This window comes from Heterocephalus glaber, unplaced genomic scaffold, assembly GCF_053883595.1.
Source record: "Heterocephalus glaber isolate CG9 unplaced genomic scaffold, H.glaber_assembly_v1.0 deba00000071, whole genome shotgun sequence".
Taxonomy (NCBI): Eukaryota; Metazoa; Chordata; class Mammalia; order Rodentia; family Bathyergidae; genus Heterocephalus; species Heterocephalus glaber.
In genome coordinates, this window is record NW_028258137.1 from 17,067,169 (window position 1) to 17,090,512 (window position 23,344).

Here is a 23,344-nt window from a genome sequence, read left to right on the forward strand (position 1 = left end):
ATGTGGCTAAGATAAGGTCATAATATTGTTGGGTGGGCCCCAACACAAGACGACCAATCTCCTTATAAGATTCCCATGGAAAGGCAGAAACACACAGGGAGCGTGTAGGTGATGACAAAGGCAGAGACAGAAGTGCACAGCCACAAGCCAATAAATCCCAAAGTAAAACCACTAGAAGCTTGGACAGCTAAGAATTTCCCTGCAGGTTTCAGAGGGAGTCTGGCCCTGAGGACACCATGATTTTGGGTTTCTATTCTCCAGAACTATAAGACAGTGAATTTTTGTTGTTATAAGACATGTAGTTTGGGGTACTTTGTAATGGCAGCCTTGGGAAACTAATACAAGGCCTAAGGAAATTTTTCTTTGCAGAATGAAATAGCAATAGCAATTAGAATGTCTAAGAGTAAGTGAAGAGGGATGTGTTTGAGAATAAGAGACAATTTACAAAAGATAGATAGACAGACAGGCAGGAGTACTAGGGATTGAACCCAGGGCTTTCATGCTGAGCTACATCCCTAGTTCTTTTTTTTTTTTTTTTTTCTGTACCAGGGATTGAACTCAGGTCCTTGCGCTTGCGCAGCAGGCAGCAAAACCACTGAGCTAAATCCCCGGCCTACATCCCTAGTTCTTTTTAAAAAGTTTTTGAGACATGATCTCACTGGATTGCTAAGTTGCCAAGGCTGGGCTCAAATTCATGATCCTCCTGCTTTAGTCTCCTGGAATGCTGAGATTCACTCATGCTGTATTTTTTTTTTGTACCGGGGATCAAATTCGGGACCTTGCGCTTTCAAGGCAGGCGGCAGAACCACTGAGCTAAATCCCCAGCCCCACTCACGCTGTATCTTTAAATCCCAATAATGTCCAACAAAGGCTGAATTCTTATGAAATGCCTGGTATTAATAATATTGACCCTGCACACACTCAAGTTCCGGCCAGTAGAAGCTGATACACAGAATGTTGTCATGACCAACTAGCTACAGCTTCATGCTCCTAGGAAGGGGAAATGTTCTTTGATTTCACTTCTGGAAGGGCTCTTCTAACCACTTTTTCAAGGGTTCTAGAGGAATATGTACCACCTGGACCCCAGTCATTTTTATATAAATGTTCTTTTCATTACTCCACACACAGAAGAGCAATGTCTGTGGAAGTCATTCTAGGAAGGACACTGGCACATTTACTGTGCTCATAGCATGAAACATGCCAAATGTTGTCAAAATAACTATCAGGAAAAGACAAAACCAATAAAAGGAATGGAACTTTCCATTCGGTCTGTTTGCCTAAAACTCGCCATTTGTGCTCTGTCAAAGATTGTGTGTCATAGCCTAGTTCCCATTCAGGCTGGACAGCCAGCCTGAAAATGGGACACAGATACTAAATCTTCTGAACGGACCATGAGCACCTTCTGCAATTAAAAAGCAGAGCATCATTGCAAACTGTTTCCTTTTTTTTAAAGCCAGGACTTGCCTTCTCTCTCACAGAAATGGAGCAATTGCAATTAGAATGTCTAAGAATGAGTAGGAGGGAAGTGTTTGGGGTAAGAGACAATTTATAAACTAACAATATATTTTAAATCCTTCTAGGCTCCTGTTTCCCATTACAGTGAACAATGTCCAACAAAGGCTGACTTGGTGGGGGGCACTGGGAATTGAACCCACAGTCTTGCACGTGCTAGGCAAGTGCTCTATAACTGAACTACATCCTCTGACTAAATGGCTAAATTTTTTTTTTTTTTTTTTTTTTTGGTACGAGGGATCGAACTCTGGTCCTTGCGCCTGCATAGCAGGTGGCGAAACCACTAAGCTAAATCCCCAGCCCTAAATGGTTAAATTTTTATTAAATGCCTTATCTTGCTAATGTCATCCCTGTAAACACCCACACCCTCCACCATTGGCAATTACTGAACCCATCAGTCATAATGTTATGAGGAAGAGGCTCTGCCATCAGAGTCTAATATGAGACTCCACAGAAAGAATTTTTAAAAATTTGTCCAGGATTGTGGTCTGAGTTTGCCTCAGAACCTAACTCTTGCCCTTGAAGATGCTACCAGGTTGTTTATTATTATTATTTTTTTGCTACCAGGGATAGAACTTGGGTCCTTGAGCTTGCGCAGCAGGCGGTGAAACCACTGAGCTAAATGCCCGGCCCCAGGTTGTTTATTTTTGAAGAAATGAATCTAATGTTAAGATTTTCAAATTAATTTTGATGGAATGAATTCTGAAATCTATACTGATTTCTCACTAAGGCTACAGAATAGATTCCTCTTCCTCTTCTTTTTGCTCTTATTCCTTCTCTTTTCTCTTCCTCCGCTTCTTCTCCCCCCTCCTCCATTAAGATGGGGATTGAATCCAGGGCCTTGTGTATGAAAGACAAATAATCTCCCACTGAGCTACACTGCCAGTTTTAAATTATTCTTTTGTCATCTAAAGTTAGAGGTTAGTAGGAAGAAAACCTGTGCTCTTGGAATTATCTTTTAAATTATCTCTAAAAAGCAAGGGAACAAGTTTCAATATAAAATGTCCTCAGAGTCACTACAAACCACAAGCAAAGCTCTCAAGTACTTCAATTCTTTTAAGAAGACACCACTCAGTAAACTAATTGGAGGGCTGCAGCAGTAGTTACCTTGTTAAATCTAGTATAACATCAACACAAATCATTCTTTTTTTAAGATTAACTTTTTTTTCTATTGTCTATAATTGATTTTAGTGATTAAGGGTAGTTATGGGTTTTTTTTGGTACTGGGGATTGAACTCAGGACCTTGGCTTGCGCAGCAGGCAGCGAAACCACTGAGCTAAATCCCTGGCCCAAGGGTAGTTATACTTTTTGTTTTGTTTTGTTTTTTGAGATAGGGTCTTGCTATGTAATTCAAGTTGGCCTCAAACTCAAGGTGATCCTCCTGCCTCAGTCTCTCAAGGGCTGGGATTACAGGAGTACAACACCACACTCAGCTGTTAATGTTTTTAGACAGTCTCTGTTAACACTAAATTAGTGCATATGGACCCAATGCTCCTCAGGAAAATACAAGGCAAACCTTGTTCCTGAGTGCCTTAGGTCATACCAAATCACTCATTTCAAAAATATTTTTTATTTTTTATTCATATATTGTGGATAGTTAGTAATGTACTTAACACATTTAATTATTTTTTTGTCCCCTACTCCTCCCATCCCTCCCTGCTCCTTCCAACTCTGGTTCCCTATCCCATTTGCAAAAGCTCTATTTCTATTTTTTCTTCATTTTTTTCTAGCTCTTTCCTTGTCCATCCCTTTCCCCTCCCATCTCATTTCCCTTCCCATTTGAAAAAGATCTCCATACTTCCTATTATCTATCTTTTATTTTGCTTTTTATTTATATTTTGGGTTTTTCATATAAGAGAAACCATACAATATTTAAGCTTGTGTGTCTGATTTATTTCACTTAATATTATGGTCTCTAGGTGCATTCATTTACCTATGAATGCCTCAAGTTTATCTTTCTTTAGGCAGAGTAGTATTCCATTGTGTACAAATACCACATTAAAAAAAAACAACTATTCAACTGTTGATGGGCATATAGGATGTTTCCAAGATTTAGCTATTACAAAATGGGCTGCATGTATCACTGTAATACGTTGCCTTTAGCATTCTGAGGAAGATGCCTAGAAGGAGAATAGCTGGGTCTCTCTTCAGTTTTTTGAGGAATCTCCACACTGCCTTCCATAGTAGTTGTAACTAGTTTACATTCCCACCAACAATGTAGAAGTGTTCCTTTTTTCCCCTAAAGCCCCAAGTGTATTTGTTATTATTTGATCTCTTTTTTTTTATTATTTGATTTCTTGAAGACAGGTATTCTTTTTGGAGTAAGATGGTATCTCAGTGTTGTTTTAATTTGCATTTCTCAAATGGCCAGTGATGTTGAACATTTTTTTCAAGGAGGTACTGGCTGTTTGTACTTTTTCTGAGAAGTATCTATTCATTTTGATTTCTCATTTGTTGACTGGGTGTTTTATTGGAGGGGGTCTAATTTTTTGAGTTCTTTATATATTCTAGATGTAAGCCCTCTGAGGAATAGTTGGCAATTTTCTCTCCCATTCTGTAGGTTGTCTCTTCACTCTACTGGTTGTTTCCTTCACTGTCTAGACACTTTTTAATTTGATATGATCCCATTTGTTTAGTTCTTTTTTGGTACCGGGGATCGAACTTGCAACCTTGTGCTTGCGAGGCAGGCGGCAGCACCACTGAGCTAAATCCTTGGCCCCATATGATCCCATTTGTTAAGCCCTGGTGTTATCTCTTGTGCATTTTGAATTTTGTCTCTGTCTATGTCTTCAAGAGTTTTATCTATTTTAGGGCCGGGGTTTTAGCTCAGTGGTACGGCAGCCTGTGTCGCAAGCGCAAGGTCCAGAGTTTGATCCTGGGTACCAAAAAAAAAAAAGTTTTACCTATTTTATATTGCAGCAGGTTAAGTTTTTCTGTTTTAACATTTAGATCTTTGGTTCATTTTGATCTTATTCTATCTTCAAATTCTTTTTTTCTTGGTTGTCTCTTTTCTGCTTTTAACTCCATTCGGTGATTTCTTTTTTTTAACTTAGAAATAATATTTTTTAGTTTTAGAAGTTATATTGGGCTCTTTTTTATTATCATTTCTTTTTTAGGGGGGTACTGGGGATTGAACTGCTTGCGAGGCAGGCACAGTGCTACTGAGCTAAATACCTGGCATCATTTGTATTTTTGATATTTCCTTTTTATTAATTACAGAAATATTTTTCCTTTACTTTATTGATAATTATAATATCTTTTAAAATCTTTGATAATTCCAATGTCAGTATTATTTTGGGGTTGGTCTCAGTTGGTCTTCTCTTGGGAATATATTCCATTTTCCTGATTTTTCATATATTGTGTAATTTTGTATTATGTCCTAAATAATATAAATGCTAAATTATGGAAATTGTGGATTCTGTTCTCCAATTAGTATTTTCTTCTCCACCCGAACCCCCTCATAGTACTACGGAGTAAGCCCAGGCCCTTTTGCATGCTAGACAAGTTCTCTGGCACTGAGCCATATCCCCTATCCTTGTTTTTGTTTTTTGTTTTTCTAAGACAGTCTTGTTATATAGTTCAGGTTAGCTTTGAATTCACGGTGATCCTTCTGCCTCAGCCTCCTGAGTGCTGTGATTAAAAGCATGCGACACCATGTCAGGCTTGGTTTTCTTTTCTTTTCTTTTTGGTAGCAGGGATTGAACTTGGGATCTTGTGCTTGCAAGGCAGGCGGTGGAACCACTGAGCTAAATCCCTGGCAGGGTTTTATTTTTTAAGTAAGTAATTATCTTGCTTGATACACAGGTTTAGCCAGAGACGTAGGGAGCATTTGTGAATCCTCTTTCAGGATCTTTCTCTTCTAGCATTACTCCTCTTTCTCCTGAAGCTGTGGTTTCCCCAGATTCTATCTGCTGGTTCCCCAGGCCAGCCAGACTGATTTCTCCACTAGGTCTCCTACTGTGGTGCATTCCTTGCTAAATAACCTTTTAAATTTGCCCTTAGGTTAAAAGCTAAGAAAATGGGAGCTCAGAGTACATCACCTCTCCTGTAAGCGAGGACTCCCCTTCAGAATCTGCCTGCTTCTAATTCCTCTCCAGTGATTTCAGGTAGCTGCTCATTATATTATGTCCAAACTTGACAAATGGTATCTGGAGGGCCAGACTGATAGGCTAGTGTTAAACTATTAGTGCCAGATTATTGTTTTTGGAACAAATTTATGAATGGATGTTCTAAACATTTATAATAAATAGAATAAATAAGTATAGTACAAAGATCAAACTTGTGAAGAGTGAAGGATTAAGCACTATTTCTTTATTCTGTTGCTTAGCTCACTCTCTTGGTGTTGTGAAGGGCCTATCCTTAACTCTCAGGCCAACACAAAGTGCAGGTCTAAACATGTTTCCTCTTCTGGCTATTCCTCGGAAATGTATTTTTCAGCAAGGATAGGTAGAATGGGTTTAAAGAAAGTTCCTTCTGGTTTTTAACTAAGCTTCAGGTTATACAACAATCAGATACGGTCATAAGGTTAAAATAAGGCTAAGCAGAGAAAATAGGTTTCTCAACAAGAAGTGTTGGTGTTATTTCCCTTCATTGTGGATACTGTGTTGATTACATAGAAATCCGGCTACTTTCAAGTGCGAAAGAGGTAAAAACTACCTCATGAGTTGGGATTGGTGATGTTTTCCCCCTTGATCCCAACCTCTCTCTTCTACCTCCCTTTCAAGCTGCCATAAGCACAGAGGTCCTCGACCGGCACATCCAGTGAATTTCAGAGAATTCACTGAAACCCACTATTAGCTTTTGGCATTCTAGAACTTGAGAGATGATGATTAAAAGGAAAAAAAAAAAGACACATAAAACTTCATCAACAAAGTAGCATTTTCATTTCAGCTGCTCCTAAGGGCAAAACAGAGTTATAAAGAGAAATTCAAGATTGAAAGCTTTGTGGTTATCTCCGTTTCTCATTAAAGTGTCCCTGATTATAATCACACCTATGATTACAAGATTTAACACACCTGGTCTCAAGGATGCACTACAAAGAGGAATCATACATTCATTCAATCCCATTTCCTTTTCTTTATTCACTGAGTAAGCACAATCTATAAATTTTAGTGAGTACAGACTAGAGATGGTTTGGAGACTAGGAGGGAGGTTTTTCATTCACATACCTTCTTGAAAATGACAAAAATCTTCCATGGACACAAATTATTTCAGTACTGGTGAGATAAATAGTGTTGCTTTCACTGGCTACACAGATGTGAGAAATCTGGATAGAGTTTCTTTGTATACTTCCCTCACTTTGCTAACCAAACATTTTTGCTTACTTTATATGCATGTATCCCTCCCCCCACGCTCTCACTCTCATTCAGTAAGGATGTGTGCACTTACAGTGGGTTTTTTGGTAGTGGAGATGGAACCCAGGGCCTTGTGCATGCTAAATGTGTGTTCTACCATGGAGCTACACCCCCAGCCCCAAAGTCTTGTAAATTTTTTTTTTTTATGGTACCGGGGAATGAACTCTGGACCTTGTGCTTGCGAGGCAGGCATGGTGCCACTGAGCTAAATCCCCGGCCCTTTGTCAATTTTTTTAATAGTGTTGCAACTTATATTCTTAAGTACATTTTAATTTTGAAATAATCTTAGACTTACAGAAAAGTTGCAGATAGTACAGAGTCCCCTATACTTCTCTCACCCAGTTTCCCCAGTTGTTAACGACTTACATAACAATGATACAATGATATATTTACTAAGAGTTATGTAGATCATAACGATGGGTTGAAAACCCCTCATCTTTCTTGACTCCCTCTTGTACAGCAGATTTTCAACAAGAGCAGTCTGTGTCCTATAGCAGTTCACTTAATTATATGAATTATCAAGTTATGATCTATATGACCTGTACCCCCTATTCCCATCAAAGTCCTAGATAATAATCTGGAACCTCCAATGCCTCCAGGTGAGAGCTCACAGTTACTAAGCAATTCTAACTCTACATAAGTCCTTGAGAAAGCCACATCATTCTTTCTCATTCCCCTTCATGTCATTATTAGTCAGCTCTCTAATACCTATTTCCCGACTTCTTCCTTGCTAACTAGAATTCAGTTTTGTTCAGAACAGCAATGTACCAGCTAAACACACTGTCAGGCTCCCTGGCAGTGATGACTAATTACGTGAGACTCTTCTGGCTAATAAAACATAAGCTAGCTAGGGGATTCCAGGAAATTGTTCTAGTTCCTCAGAAAAGGATATAAAAGTACCTAGGGCTGTCATTCTCCCAGCTTCTCTCTTATTCATTTAAGCTAGTTACAATGGCCACAGCTGCAGCGGCTGTCCTGTAGCCATGAGACAAAGGCCACAAGGATTATGGAAATACTGGCTGTTTATTCTAAGCCACTAACAAACAACATCTCCCTATGTGTTTCCTGTGATACGAGAAAAACAAATCTTTACTTGTTTAGGCCATTATAGTTTTCTGTAGCTGAACATGTTCATACCAGATAAACTAATTCAATCCAAACCTTAACCTACACAAGCAGATGAGAAGGGGGGGGGGGATGCCACCGAGAATAAAGATAGGGAAGTGGCCTTTTGGAGATTCAATGGCCTAGCTGCTGAACTAAAACAATAGCAAGTATGTATTTACAGAGAAAATGTGGTTGTAGAGAGAAGGAAGGGGATAACTATGCATGTATAAACTGGTACCTGGAACTTGATATGGTAAAATTCTACCATGAATAAAGCCCCTCTGTGTTACAAAACAATCACTCTCACATGGCTCCCCCAACTCATGGTTAAACACTGATGTGTGAGCCACAGATGTGTGAATGCCAGGAAGTGAATTATTAACGCAAACTCTCCATTTAAAGTCAATTGGAAATGAGTTTCCATTAAAATCGAGAAGAAAATTAATTTTGAGGTCACTCATTCTTAGCACACATATGGATATATACATTTTCTTCCTGTGTTGCCCATATAGGCAGGAGAAATCCAGCCAAACCCACTTGAGGAAGGAAGAAAGTTTAATTGAAAATCTCATGGACTGAATTTAGAGCTAGGAAGGAAACATCTTTTTTTTTTTTTTGGTACCAGGGATCAAACTCAGGACCAGGACCTTGTTCTTGAAGCTGCTGGAATCACTGAGCTAAATCCCTGGGCCCAGGAAACATCTTAAATAAAGCCCGTAAATGAAACATATTAAATAAAGTAAATCAGCATGAACAATGAAATGAGCTAGGAGAGCAAGTCACTAGAGTTCAGGCGGCAGAGGTGAGTTAATGTATTTCAGGTAGCTCACCTTGGAACCTGCCTGTTTGGAGAATGTCAGGATTCAGAGCCTCAATCTGTAAAGCTGTGCTTTGGTTTTTCTGTAGCAGTTACTGGGTAGTTTCCTAATAACTTAAGAGAGGAAACAGACTTTTATTGAAGATGCAAACTGTACTGTTTTCCTGCTACAAAATCCCTGTTGACTGATTCATGTGCATGAGACTATCTAGGGAAAAGGTTTGAGCCTGCCCTAGTAAAGGAAGACTGAAGATAATGAGGTAGGAAATAGACTGACTTACCTCAGTAGCTTTCTGGCTGAGTCCCCGAAGCAGCAGCACAATCACGTGGATGGCAGCTCTGCGCACCTGAACTTCACTGTCTGTTTTAGCCACAGTAATCAGGCAAGCTGTCACCTAGGAGGGCGAGGGAAGAAGCCAATAAAAATCCGGATTGCACAATTACCTGAGCCTTTCAACTATGGTGCACTTACTATGCATTCATCAAGAACAATTTGGGTTAGAGAGGGATGGATTAATCTCCTCACCTTCAAAAAAGAAGGTGAGATGGATATAGTCTAGGTTTTCTGGAAAAGGGCAAAATCTGGTTCAGAATTCAGAAGGAAGGTCAAAGAGTAGGAAGGAATATATGTATATAACATGCATCTCAAAAAAGATAAGCTCAGGCCAGGGATTTAGCTCAGTGGTTTCACCCCTTTGCTGCACAAGCACAAGGACCCGGTACAAAAAAAAAAAAAAGGTAAGTTCAAAGGTTAAGTGGGCTGGGGCTGTAGCTCTGTGGTGCAGTGCCTACCTGGCAATCACAAGGCCCTGAGTTGGATTCCTGGTACCAAAAAAAAGAGTTAACTATCTCCATAAAAATGGAAAAAACTGTTATGTGTCCCACTTTGGGGACATTAAATCAAAGGAAAAAAAGACAGTCCAAAACAGCTGCTTCTAGGATTGAGGACTATGGAGATTTAGCTATGGAGATCCAGAGTTCATGGTCTAACACGAATACAAACGTACCCTGATGAAAGTTTCAGCTCAGGGATATAGAAATAGGGGAATATCCAAACTGATCTCCTTCTTCACATCCAGATGTCCCAGTCTTATAATCTATTGTCCACTCCAATAAGTTGGCAGGACTCAGTTTCAGAGACTCCCTACCTGAGCATCTTTATCTGTGGAATGAGTCTTTTGTGCTCAGTTACTTTTTTTTTTTTGGTACTGGGGATCAAACTCTGGTCCTTGTGCTTGCGCAGCAGGCGGCGAAACCACTGAGCTAAATCCCCAGCCAGTGCTCAGTTACTTTCAAAGATGGTTATAGGGCCAGGGATTTAGTTCAGTGGTACTGTCCCCTGCCTCACAAGCCCAGGGTCCTGAGTTTGATCCCTGTACCAAAACAAACAAACAAACAAACAAACAACAAAAAACAAAGATGGTTATAACAGAAAAGAAAGACTAGAAATTCCTTCCAAAACATGGTGCCAGATATATAGCTAATAATTATATGTTATAAAATGAGCGTTTCAATATCCTATACTCTATCACTGCCTGGTTCTTGCTAAGGGACAAATATATTTTAAAATCTCAATAAATAGCCGGGGATTTAGCTCAGCGGTTTTGCCGGCTACGCAAGCGCAAGGACTGAGTTTGATCCCTGGTACCTAAAAAAAAAATCTCAATAAAAAGATACCATTAGCAATAACAACAACAAACTTTTCTGGGGCATTCATGTGAGATTTAAAAAGAAAAACACATAGCTTTTTTTTTTTTTTTTTTTGAGACAGGGCCTTGCTTTGTAGTTCAGGATAGCCTGGAACTTGAAGCAATCCTCCTGCCTCAGCTTCCTGAGTGCTGAGATTATAGGTGTGCACCACCACACCCAGCTAGAAAAACTTTTTGCAAATGTGATTTATGCGAGCAATAACCTGAGGGTACATCTGTTATTCAATTGGTGTCTCAAAATACTTTTGTTATTGGATTTTCTTTCTTTCTTCCTTCCTTTCTTTTTTTTTTTTGTTTTGGGAATCGAACTAGGGCCTCACACTTGCCAGGCAGGCGATGTGCCACTGAGCTACATCCCTGGCCTGTTTTTGGATTTTCTGTGTGCATGTATTTTTTTCACCAGCAATAGAAGGATTTCTAACCATGAAAAGAAAATAACCAGATTGTGTGTTTGGAAATATGTATAAATACATATTACATTCAAAGAATGGTAAATACAGGCACAAATGAGGGAATAGGCTTGTACAGAAATTGTAACTATGCAGGTTGTATTTTTCACAGCTTTCAAACAGTTGAGCATAGTTCAAAGTATCTAATTAATCAGTGATGGCAGAAAGATTAGAAGAAAGAGCTTGTTTTTAAATATAATTGCATCTGCGAAGGACTGGCATTTAATCAAGTTGTCCATCTATTAGACAAACTTGCAGCTTGCAAGGGAAGAGAAATCCCAGAACAGCTTAACTCACTGGGGGCTGTTTTTCAACAAAACCCAGGAAGCTGCTTCTGGCTTTGACCTGAGATCCTGACTCTAAGGCCAGCAATGGCTCCCATGCCTCTGGCATTAACAGTAGAAGCAATTCAGTCCTAAGAGGAATTCCTTGGGTTACCTCCAAACAGGCAACAATATAATAGCTACCTCGAATTTCAGGCTTAGTATTTACAAGATAAGAGCTGGAGTCAGAGAAACAAGTTAGAGCTAGGTTGGTCTTTTTTGACACAAGAAAGTTTAACTCATTCAGTCTGATAACTAATGCCTAAAGTCAGCCCAGGGCCATGCAGTGAGCAGAGGCTCCCAAGCTTTTGCCTGTTCCCTTGACGTTTAGCTTGGTGCTCATGCTTCTACTTTGGCAGAATAAAGCTTTCTGCTCTAGAACCCTGTCAGTATCTGCTTTTGGCTCCTCTGTTTAGCCTCACTATGCTGAGCAGGATACTTTCCCTCAGTTCTCAGTGGAAGGCCAACTCTGATTGTCAGGTATTAGTTCCATAATCAGGATATCCAGACAGAAGCATCCTGACTAGAAAAGGGCTTTCCCTTCATGTCCTATTCTTGAATCCCTGTGCCACCTTGAAGGTACAGCTGTGAGGAGCTGGTTGTTACAAGCCTTGCTGAGATCAGCTAGAATGATCTCCTGCTTGCTATTGGCTGTTAGTGACTTATATGCTAGATTATATCAAGTCCAGTTGCAACGAGCCACCCAAGATAATCAGGAAGAAGACTGAGAACCAACGAAAGAGGTTCACAAATCTTCCTTAAACACTAGGAATATAGAATGGTCATGCAAAATGTATTTAGGGCATCAGGATTTTAATGTGGTTTGTGGACACCACGCAGAGGTCAAAAGAGCCTCTTTTTGCCTAGATCAAGCACCCATGTCCAGCTCTCCTGCAGGCCAGTGGGTCAGCCCCTTAGTCTAACACTAGGCACAGGGAGGATGCAAGGCCACTCTCTTCCATCTACCCAATCTGAACAAGTCACTCCATAGCTAATCTCTCACTGCCAATCCCAAGGACATACTCAATATTGCCTTTCATCCCTAAAAGCCTTGATGAATGATAGGTAGACAATGTAAGGTGTTTACTAATTTATGAGTTCGTGTAATATTTCTATTCTTTGTTTGTAAGTCCTCCCAGAGGGCAGAAACCTATTCTGTATGATCTTTGTGACACCTGCCCTGAGGGTCAATGTACCTATTCTCAGAAATGATACTATGGAAGGCTTTCTCTTTGCTGGCTGAATCATGTAAATCGTATCCATTTCTGAAAGCTATACAGAAGAAAAATGATGGCTGCTTTAGAAATATTAACAAGTTTAAGCAATTTAATACTTCGTAGGAGCTGACAGAAATAAGGAAAAAATACTCCCTAAATAGCTGGCACACATCAAGCATATTAGAATTATAAAAATGAAGATAATATAAGTGGCAAAATTTCTCCAAAATGACCCTGGCAAATTCCAGGAAAGAAAATACCAGAGTTGAGTTATGTATCAAAGAAGTATAGGGCCAGGAATTTAGCTCAGTGGTTTCGACGCCTGCTGCGCAAGTGAAAGGACCCGAGTTTGATCCTCAGTACCAAAAAAAAAAAAAGGATGGCTTCAATTTTCCAACTGTATCTATCTCTCTTCCTAAAGCTTCCTTTGTTAAAATTTGGTCTGTGTGCTATCATGTCTGAAACTAGACCATCTGTAAACTAAGAAACCTTAATAGCAAAAGTAGTGTAACCAATAATTATTATGAGCTCAGCTCACTCACTTGACCTGCCAGGAAAGAAACCATGGCAGCTTCTTGAGCTTCCTCCGGGTTTCCCAGAACATCCGCCAAGTCTTCATCTCAAGTGTGTACATATGCTCACCCTGCATGAGCCTTGACACTTAGGAACCTACAGTGATGGTGGCAAAACTGGTAACAAAATCAGATCAGGGAGTGGAATCAGAGGCGGTAGCTTTGTATCAAGCCTCAAAGCTCAGGTATGTGGAATTTTGGGCACTGCATGAAAGTAAACTGCTCCCCAGACTTGTCACCTGGGGGATATTTTATTTGCTGGATTGAGGACAGGCCTCTCACTGTGGTTCACTTCAATTATATTTACTTCTCATACAGAGTGATAAAGATGAAAAAGTCTATCAAAATTTTGTTTTAAGCAATACATATCTTGACAAGAACAAGGAGAAATTGGGAGAAAAATAGTAATATTCTCTACACAGGTTAAATCTTGACATCAACAGAGAAGAAAAACTTGAATTTCCAGTGTGAAGACTGTGGAAGGGCTGAACCTACACTTTCTGTTCCCCCACTACCAGCCAGCACCACAGAAGCACAGACAGTACCTAGAACTGGATCCGCCAACCTTAGGACAGCTTTCTGCAGATGCTCATGTGCTACAGATGGAGGTAGGGCTCATGCCCCAGATTGGATCATGTCAGAGGAGACTATGGAAGCTAGTTTGTAAAACTTTGTATCAAAACAGATTACTCTTCTCTTCTTCCTCTGCCTGGTTAGCACGTGATCAGTGTCACCTTGCCGATGCCCTGGCACATCTAACACAGGGTCCCAGCTCCATGTTCTTTCAGACCATCGTGCTTGCTCCACTGCATCACTCTGGTCCTCTACTTCACATTGTATGGAAATTTCCATAGGAGATGATGCTGGATCCTTTATCTGTGTTCTCTAGCATTCCTGGAACATGACTGTTCCTCACAAAGAATTCCTTCAGGTTGCACAAAGTTTCCTCAAAGTTAAAGTTCCTTTTTTACCAGTGTACCCTGGAGGCGAGTATTTCTAAGACTACAAAGGCTTCAAGAGCTTTCATGAGACACCAGAAGAGCTGTCTAGAAGCAGCCACACAATCTTCTAAAATAAGCTAGACCATTTCATTCCTCTGCTCTGGCTTCTTATCTCACACATAGGAAAAGCCAGAGTCCATTCAAGCTCTCTGGATTGCCTATACTTTCCTAATGGTGACTCCTATGATTCTTTCTCTCACACTCTTCTCTCAAGTCACACTGACCTTGGTACTCCCTGCATGTCAAGCTGGACTGTGAACATTCCCTTTACAGGTATCTGGATCACCTCCTTGCTTCCTTGGGTCTTTGCTCAAATGTCACTCATCAGTGAAGCCTTTTCTGTCCATCTGAGTCATTCACAGTAACAAGGTCCCTTTGTGCTCTTCACCTTACTAGATGTATCTCCTTAGCATCTACCACCCCGACACAGCATAGATTTAGTTACTTGTTTATAGCCTACTTCTCCCCTCCAGAATGCCAGGTTCATGAAGACAGGGCCTTTACTGTGTTCACAGCTGAGTCACCAACACCTAGCATGTGGCTTGGTGGTAGGCCAACTGACACAGAGCACAGGCTCAATAAATACTTGTTGAATGAATAAATGAATGAAGAACTCCTAAAAAGTCATGTCAAAGAGCCAACTCTCTCCTTGAGAATGGACTTAAGCTGTCAGACTGTAGGAGGACCCAGTGGCTGAAACACTAAAACTGGCAGATCACCAAGGATGTTCAAACTTGTAGTTCACAAGGGTAGCTGGCTTGGCACTGATAACAAGGCAAGCGTGGGATGCCACATAAGAAAGAACATCTAAAAAGAGGAGACAAAAATTATATGGGATGGAAACACCTGGTTTTCCAAATCAGAGGGAATGCCTTCTGAAGATTCACTGCCAAAAACAAGCTCTATTAAGGCAGAGCTACATGACCTTTCCTGCCTGTGGCTTTTCTCATGGCGATACTCTACAGTTTCATGGCAAAAATGCAATCTCTTTTTTTTAAATACAGTCTTAAAAATGAACCAAAAATACTTATTGAGAGACAAGATAGAGGAGAGATTAACAGCATGAATTCTGGAACTCCCTGTCCACATTCAAATCCCAGCCCTGCCAGTTCCTATCTTCCCGACCTTAGCAATTTACTTAGTTTCTCTATGCCTTGGTTTCTTTGTTGAGGACTGGATCAATTGATATATGTAAGGATCTCAGAAGAGTATTGAGAATTGTGACTGTTTTTTAAACATGTAGGAACTAGTCTTCCCAACCTGCCTTACCTCTTCTTCTTTTCATTTTTTTTTTTTTTGGTACCGGGGATCGAACTCAGGTCCTTGTGCTTTTGAGGCAAGTGACAGAACCACTAAGCTAAATCCCTGGCTCTTCTCCTTTTGATATTAATTAGCCAACACTTAGCACCCACTATATGCCAACCACTGATAGGTATGAGCAAGTATAAAAAGATAAAAAACGACTGGTTCTGTCCTTGCCATGCTCAGTTTATTAATGATCCTGAACTCTCTGGGAACTTATGTAGCAGAAATAGTCTAGGTCTCTAGGAGTGGGACAGGGTCAATGGACAGGGATGTGCCAGGCAGGTGTCCTCCCAGCAGTCATTCCTCCTTTCGATTTGAAGGTTGAAACATAAAAAGGTCTCATGGTCACACATTGGTGCTTCCCTTTACATCAGTACCTATGGCTGACAAATGAACTACTCCTATTTGTACTTCATTTCTGAAGGCTAAATAAGCAATGCTTGATTCTTTTTGTGAGCCAGGAAATTATACAGTAACAAACCTCTTCATGATGTAGCTCCTGCCTGCCTGCCTCTCTTGCCACCAACTAGTCCCACCCCCACTCCTCCACCTGAGCTTTGGGTTCTTCCTATCATTCTTCAAACATGCCAGGTTGTCTCCTACAGCCGTGTCTTGGACACACTACTGCCTTTGCTGAAATGCTCACCCCTGACTTTTTGGACAACCTAACTTTTGCTTGTTCTCCAGATTCAGCTCCAAGGCTCTCTTCCTTCAGGGCATTTTTGCGACCAAAGAAGGCCAATGGAGTACTTGCTTGAGATTCTGCTGTAAATTGAGATAAGATTCACACATGGGGCACTTGGGAGGCTGAGGAAGGAGGATTGGTTCAAGGCCACCCTGGGCCACACAGTGAGTTTAAAAGCAGCTTGAGGGCTGGGGATTTAGCATGGTGGCACTGTGCCTGCCTCTCAAGTGCAAGGTCCTGAGTTTGATCCCCAGTATGGAAAACAAACAAACAAACAAGCAAACAAAAAACAACAGCCTGAACTACATAGCAAGACCCTGTCTCAAAAAAATCAAATCAGGGCCGGGGATTTAGCTCAGTTGTTTCGCCGCCTGCTGCACAAGTGCAAGGTCCCAAGTTCGATCTCCAGTACCAAAAAAAAAAAAAAAAAAAAAAAAATCAAACTGAAAATAAATGAACAAATAAATAAATTTGTTCATTTAAAAAAAAAATTCATACATGGTCCAGAGACTAGATAAAGGTCTATCTAGCCCTTTTAAAAGGTTTCTTCAACTCTCTGTTAGTTACCTTAGAATCTTTATAATGTCATCTTTTATTGCTTAAGGTAGGTTAAGATAATTTTTTGTTACTTGGAACTAAGATTCTTACTTCAGGTTGAGTATCCCTTATCTGAAATGCTTGAGACCAAACTGTTTTGGATTTCAGATTTTTTTTTGATTTTAGAATAAGTGTATATACACAGAAAGTTAGTTACCTTGAGGATGGGGTCCAAGTCTAAATGCAAAATTCATTCATGTTTCACATAAACATTACACACGTAGCCACAAAGTAATTTTTTCCAACATTTTAAATAATTCTGTGCATGAAACAAAGTTTCATAGTTTGGAAATTTTCCAACTATGGCACCATGTAGGAGCTCAAAAAGTTTCAGATTTTGGAGTATTTTGGATTAGGGATGTACAACCTATAACACAACTTTCAATTATACATACGAGAGAAATGAAACTTAGGGAAGTTCCTCGCCCTGTCTCATAGGGAGGCAGTAGTAGCAGATCTGGAAAAAGGACACAGGTCTTCTGACTCTCGATGCCAAGGTATATCATAGGTTCAAGCAAGAAGAGTTAGAGGAAGGAGTCAACATACAGCACCTCATGAACCACGGGGCCCAGCAGGAAGTCCAGGTGCTGGCACAGCTCTCCCAGGTTGGCTAAGCTGCTGGCCCTGTGGGCACCATCTGGATCTCTCACTCCCCTCAGGAAGGTGTGGATCAAAGGGTCTCGATACTTTGAGACCATGTCCCCTACAGAGAAAGGAAGAAATTAAAACCTTTTAAAACAGAATTTCACCTTAAGGAAGGAATAATGCTATCACTGTGGTACATTACATGATGTCTTATACTTTTCAAAGGACTGTGTGACCATTAAAATTCATGCTGTGGAAGAATATTTCATGTCAAGGAAAATATTCATGATGTATGGTTTGTAAAAAAGCAAGCAGAATCCCAGTTTTATTTTAAAAATATACACGTGGAGATAAAAGATATGAAGATATTCCCCACACATAGCAGTTTATAGGGAACTTTAAAAATTACATATAAAAAATAGATATGCACACATACACATATATATGAAAATGTTTATATCATAAATACATAGTGTAATACATGTTCAGTAACCTGATACAACTGTCCTTAGCCCATGGTCACATAAATAGCAAATATGGTCCCCAGGCTAGACCCTAATCACAGCCCAGCATTTTTCCTACATTATCACTGCTCAGATAAGCAAGCTGAGTGAAAAACAATCAAAGTGAGACTTCTGGGAAGATGGTGGTAAACAGCAGCCAATCAGTCTCTCTGAGATATGGAATCCAGTCACTGGAATATAACAACTTGGGGAAAAAAAGGAGGGAGGTGGATCCCTGGACCTATGAAGAATCTGAAAGGAGAATTGGATCCCACTGGAAAAGTGGACAGACCTCAGCACAGAAAAAGGAGGGGACAAACTGCACTTTCTCCCTGACTCCTGGCTCATGGTGTGAGAGAGAAGGCCAGAATCTACAGAGTCACAGTGAGGGTGAGTGATTCCAGAGGCCTTCAGGGCCTTCATGGAGAAACGCACCAGTGGAATGGAGCAATAGATGTAAGCTACAACAGCTGGTGAGTGACTCCATTCCAAGCATCCCCAGGAGAGGAGTATTTGGCCCGATGCCATTTTAGGGAGAGCAAACTGACCCAGGACTCAGAGCATCCATGGGTTGGCTTCATATCAGGGCTCTCAGTCTCTAGGTGAGGCACAACTGCAGGAGACATCCAGGGTCAGGGAGCTGAAGTCAAGCTGGCAAGGGATACCTACAGGGCTGTAAGCTGAACAACTCAAGACCCAACCCCACAACCAGAGGCCAAGATTAGCCTATGGAGTTGAAAGCATTACAACTGGCATCTTATCCTTATTCCTATTGCAGGGTTGCTGGGATTATCCAGCACCCCATCCTAACCCTACTGCATGCTTGCTAGGATCACGCAGCATGGATCTGGGTTCTGTCTGGCTCCTTTGTCTATCAGTGACAGGGAGATATGCTGTGAATTGGACACTACCACAAAACTGTAGACCCCAGAAAATAACCATAGGCTTGAAATCTCTGAGAAATCTCTTTTTTTCCCTTGCTTTCATTTTTTTTTTCTTAATGGTTTTTGTTTTTTTCATGAGTGTGAACATTGTTCATAGTTTTGTTTTGTTTGCTTTTAGTTGTTTTTTTCTTTTTTCCTTCTTTTTTTTAACTTTTTTTTTTTTTGGCGGTACTGGGGATTGAACTCAGGACCTTGCATTTGCCAGACAGGCGTGGTGCCACTGAGCCACATCCCCAGCCCTTTTCCTTCTTTTATTTATTTATTTTTTGGTACCAGGGATCGAACTTGGGTCCTTGTGCTTGTGCAACAGGTGGTGAAACCACTGAGCTAAATCCCCGGCTCCCTTTTCCTTCTTTCTTTCCCTCCTGACTTCACCAGTTTCCCAAAACTATACAGTAATCTTCCTTTTTCCTTTAGCCTTGCTTCTAATCTCTTTCTCTTCTTTTATTTCTCTATTTTTTTCTTCTTATCGCTTTGAAATCTTCTCCCCTGAGGGTAAATTGTTCTATTGAGCGATATTTACTGTTTACAATTTTCTGATTTATTTTAATTTTGTTACACAACTATAAATCTTGTACCTATAGTTAAAGGTGGCAAATTAACAGTTACTACAGTTTGTCATTTTCTAGGCTGTGCTTGATATTGTTATTAGTGATTGTACTACTTTAGCCAAGGTGATACAGTTGTGATCAATTGTTCTTCCTTGTATGTCAATACTAAGATTGTCTGGGGGTCATAAACAATACCATAGTCCAGTACCAAACAACTGGGTGCTAGGCCAAATAAGCAGCACCTTCCTATCTCCAATAAACTGAAGAGGCAAGGTTTTGGGACAGACTCAAAAGCCAAAAGCCAGCTACACCTAGAAGACAATTCTGAAAAGTAGTCATTTCCTAAGGAGGTCTTGATATGAGTAATAAAGCTACCTATGACAGGCAATTTATAAGTACCAATTCAGAAAACAAAGTTTTAAAAATAGAAAATAAGAAATAAAGGAGCAAGATGCAACCCTAGACCTCCAGCTCACTCCAAATCTAGGGAGCATTGAGGTGGGAGAAATCAAAAACCACCCAGCTGAACTTTCTAAAATGGTAGCAGTGAAAGTAACAAAGCAGATGAACAAGTCTCTAGAAAAAAAACAAATCAGAAATAATTTCACAGAAAACTAAAGAGATGATGACCATAATGAAGGACATAGTTAGTGAAGCAAGAGTAGATACAGATTTTTAAAAATGGAGGAGGTTAGGAAAGTGATAGAAACCATTAATGCAAAACATAGGAAAGAACTAGATTCTATGAAACAGATTCAAACAGATATCCAGGAGATTAAAAATTCTATTGAAAGTATTTGCAGCAGAATCAATCAATGTGAGGACAGAATATAAGATCCAGAGACAGGTTTATGGTTATTGATCATCAAAAAAGACTTTAGGGCCAGGGATTTAGCTTACAGGTGCCACCGCCTGCCTCGTAAGTGCAAGGTTCTGAGTTTGATCCCTGGTACCAAAAAAAAGATTTCTTTAAAAGAGCAAGGGACCACGAGAAATAAATCCAACAGCAATTAGAAGATATAAAGAAGAATAACATAAGATTGATTGGAATCAATGAAAAATCAGAAGATAGCACAAGGACTTAAGAAACCTGTTCATAGAATAGCAGAATACTTCCAAAACATGGAAAAAGAATCAGACATACAGGTAAGTGAGGCATAGAGAACTCCAATTAGCCATGATCAGAAAATAACTACACCAAGGCATATAACAGTCAAGATTCCAGAAACTCAACACAAGAACAGAATATTAAAAGCCATTAAAGAAAACAAATCACCTATGAAGGAAAGCCTATTAGAATCACAGCAGACTTCTCAACCCAGACACTTAAATCAAGGAGAGCTTGAAGTATTTCAAGTGCTAAAAGAAAACAACTTCCAAACCAGATTGATGTACCCCACAAAACTATCTTTCAAAATTGATGAAGAGGCTGGGGATTTAGCTCAGTGGCACCGCACCTGCTTTGCAAATGCAAGGTCCTGAGTTCGATCCCCAGTACCACAGACAAAAAAAAATTGATGAAGAAATAAGATACTTCCATGATAAAGAACAACTGTAAAAATTCATGACCACCAAAGCAGCACTCCAAAATGTTCTGAAGGATATGCTGGAAAAAGACAATGAAGACAACAATTCCATGAACTCCAATAAAATGAAGCTACTAGGGAAGGCAAGCAGTTAAACAGAGGGGAAAGAAAGGAAACTAGCAACAGGAAAATACTATGACAAGGAAAAGTCGATACATATCAGTTATAACCATCAATGTAAATGGTCTCAATTCACCAACCTAAAGAAACAGATTGGCAGAATGGATCAAGAAACAAAAGCCAACAATATGCTGCATACCAGAAACACATTTAACTAAAAAAGAAATTCATAGACTGAAAGTCAAAGGATTGAAAACAACACTCCAAGTGACAAAAACCTGGAAAAATGCAAGGGTAGCTATTCTATTTGCAGACAAAGTGGATTTCAAGCCAAAACTTATCAGAAGAGATGAAGAAGGTCACTGCATACCTGTTAAGGAATAGTCCAGGAAGAAGAGATAACAATCATAAATATATATGCACCAAATACTAGCAAACCCAACTACATAGAACAAACCTTAATGGATATGAAAAATCAAATAAGCACTAATACAATTGTAATAGGGGACCTCAATACCTCACTGTCACAAATACAGATGAGCTAGACAAGAAAAATCAACAAAGAAATATGAGAGCTGAACCAAACCTTTGAACAAGTGGACTTAGTAGATATCTACAGAGTATTCTACCCCACAACAGAAAACACATTCTTCTCAGCTGTACTTGGGACATTCTCAAAAATAGACCACATATTAGCTTGTGGAACACGCTTAACTAAATGAAAAGGAATTAAAATTATTCCATGTATATTATCAGATCACAGTGGAATGAAGTTAGAAATGAAAGGCAAAAGAAACCACAAAAACTGCATAAACACATGGAAATTAAATAATACACTCCTGAACAATCAATGGGTCACAGATGAAATTAAAGAAGAAATTAGACAGTTTCTACAAGTAAATAATAATGCCAATATGACATACTGGAACTTATGTGACACAATGAAAGCAGTCCTACTAGGGAAATTTATAGTGGTGAATTCCCAATCAGAAAAACAGTGAGCTAAAATAAATAACCTAATGTTGAACCTCAAGCTTTTAGAAAAAGATGAACAAGTTCAACCCAAAGCACATGCAGGGGAGGAAATTATAAAAATCAGAGCAGAAATTAATGCAATGGAGACTAAGAAAAAATACAAAGAATTAATGAATTGAAGAGGTGGTTCTTTGAAAGATTAATAAAACAGACAAACCTTTAGCCACCCTTAATAAAAAAAGGAAAGAAAAGACAAGTCCATGCAATTAGGAATGAAAAGGGTGAAATTACAATGAATTCTGCAGAAATCCAGATTATTAACATGTTGAGAACCTCTACTCTAATAAGATGGAAAGTGTAGAAGAAATGGACAGATGCCTAGATATATATGAACTACTAAACTGAATCAAGAAGATAAAAGGCTGGGGATTTAGCTCAGTGGTTTAGCCGCCTGCTGTGCAAGCGCAAGGACCCGAGTTTGATCCCTGGTACCAAGAAAAAAAAAAAAGAAGAAGATAAAAAAATTCTAAATAGCCCAATATCAGTCAGTGAAATTCAATAATTAAAAATCTACCAACAAAGAAAAGTCTAGGTCCTGATGAATTCACTGCTGATTTCTACAAGAAATTTAGAGAAGATCTAAGGCTGCTACTCCTCAAATTCTTTAATGAAATTGAAAAGGAAGTAATACTCCCAAACTCCTGGAAACAAGCATTGCCCTGACACCAAAATCAGAGAAGGGTCCAACCAAAACAGAGAACTACCGGCTAATCTCCTTCATGAACACAGATGCAAAAATCCTCAGTAAGATACTGGCAAATAGAATGCAGCAAATCATAAATAAGATTATACACCATGATCAAGTAAGATTCATCCCAAGGATGCAGGAATGGTTCAACTTGTGCAAATCAATAAATGTAAAACACCACATTAATGGAACCAAGGACAAAAACTACATGATCATCTCAGCACATGCAGAAAAAGCATTTGACAAAGTCCAACACCCATTCATGATGAAAATCCTATAGAAAATTGGGATAGAAAAAACTAAAAGTGTAAATAAGGATCAAAATGTATAACTGATATTGTTAAATAGGAAGAAAAGGTCTAAAGGAGTAGGGGAAGTGGGAGAGGTAGGGGAAAGGAAAGAAGGGAAAAGAAAAAATACGAGAAACAGAAAAAAATGGAAACAAAGTCTTTGTAAATAGGGAAGGGTGGAGGGGTGAAGGGAGGGCAGGCGAATGGGGAAAAAATAAGAACCAAGATACATCATGTAAAGGTACAATATCCCAATGATGAATGTAACAGTATTGTATACCTAAAATGTACCAATAAACTTAATGAAAAAAAAGAAAATTGGAATAGAAGGGCTTTATTTCAATATGAACAGGAACAGCTGGGGATTTAGCTCAGTGGTTCTGCTGCCTGCCCAGCAAGTCCAAGGACCCAAGTTCGATCCCTGGTACCAAAAAAATAAATAAATAAAATAAA

General features: G+C 39.6%; 1 protein-coding gene across 3 annotated transcripts in view; it reads right to left on the bottom strand.

Moving 5' to 3' along the window:
* The window catches only part of Tango6 (transport and golgi organization 6 homolog), a 216,388-nt gene that overhangs the window by 38,149 nt on the left and 154,895 nt on the right, over window positions 1-23,344 (bottom strand). For 2 of the 3 annotated variants that reach the window (XM_004843232.4, XM_087212952.1), the window contains exons 16-17: window positions 17,201-17,352; window positions 9,073-9,186 (exon numbers count right to left, since the gene is read on the bottom strand). In XM_004843232.4, coding sequence (XP_004843289.3) covers window positions 9,073-9,186; window positions 17,201-17,352 — 266 coding nt within the window. Of the gene's footprint in view, window positions 1-8,804; window positions 8,906-9,072; window positions 9,187-17,200; window positions 17,353-23,344 lie in introns of all 3 variants that reach the window. The other variant, XM_021256790.2, reaches the window with a different exon arrangement.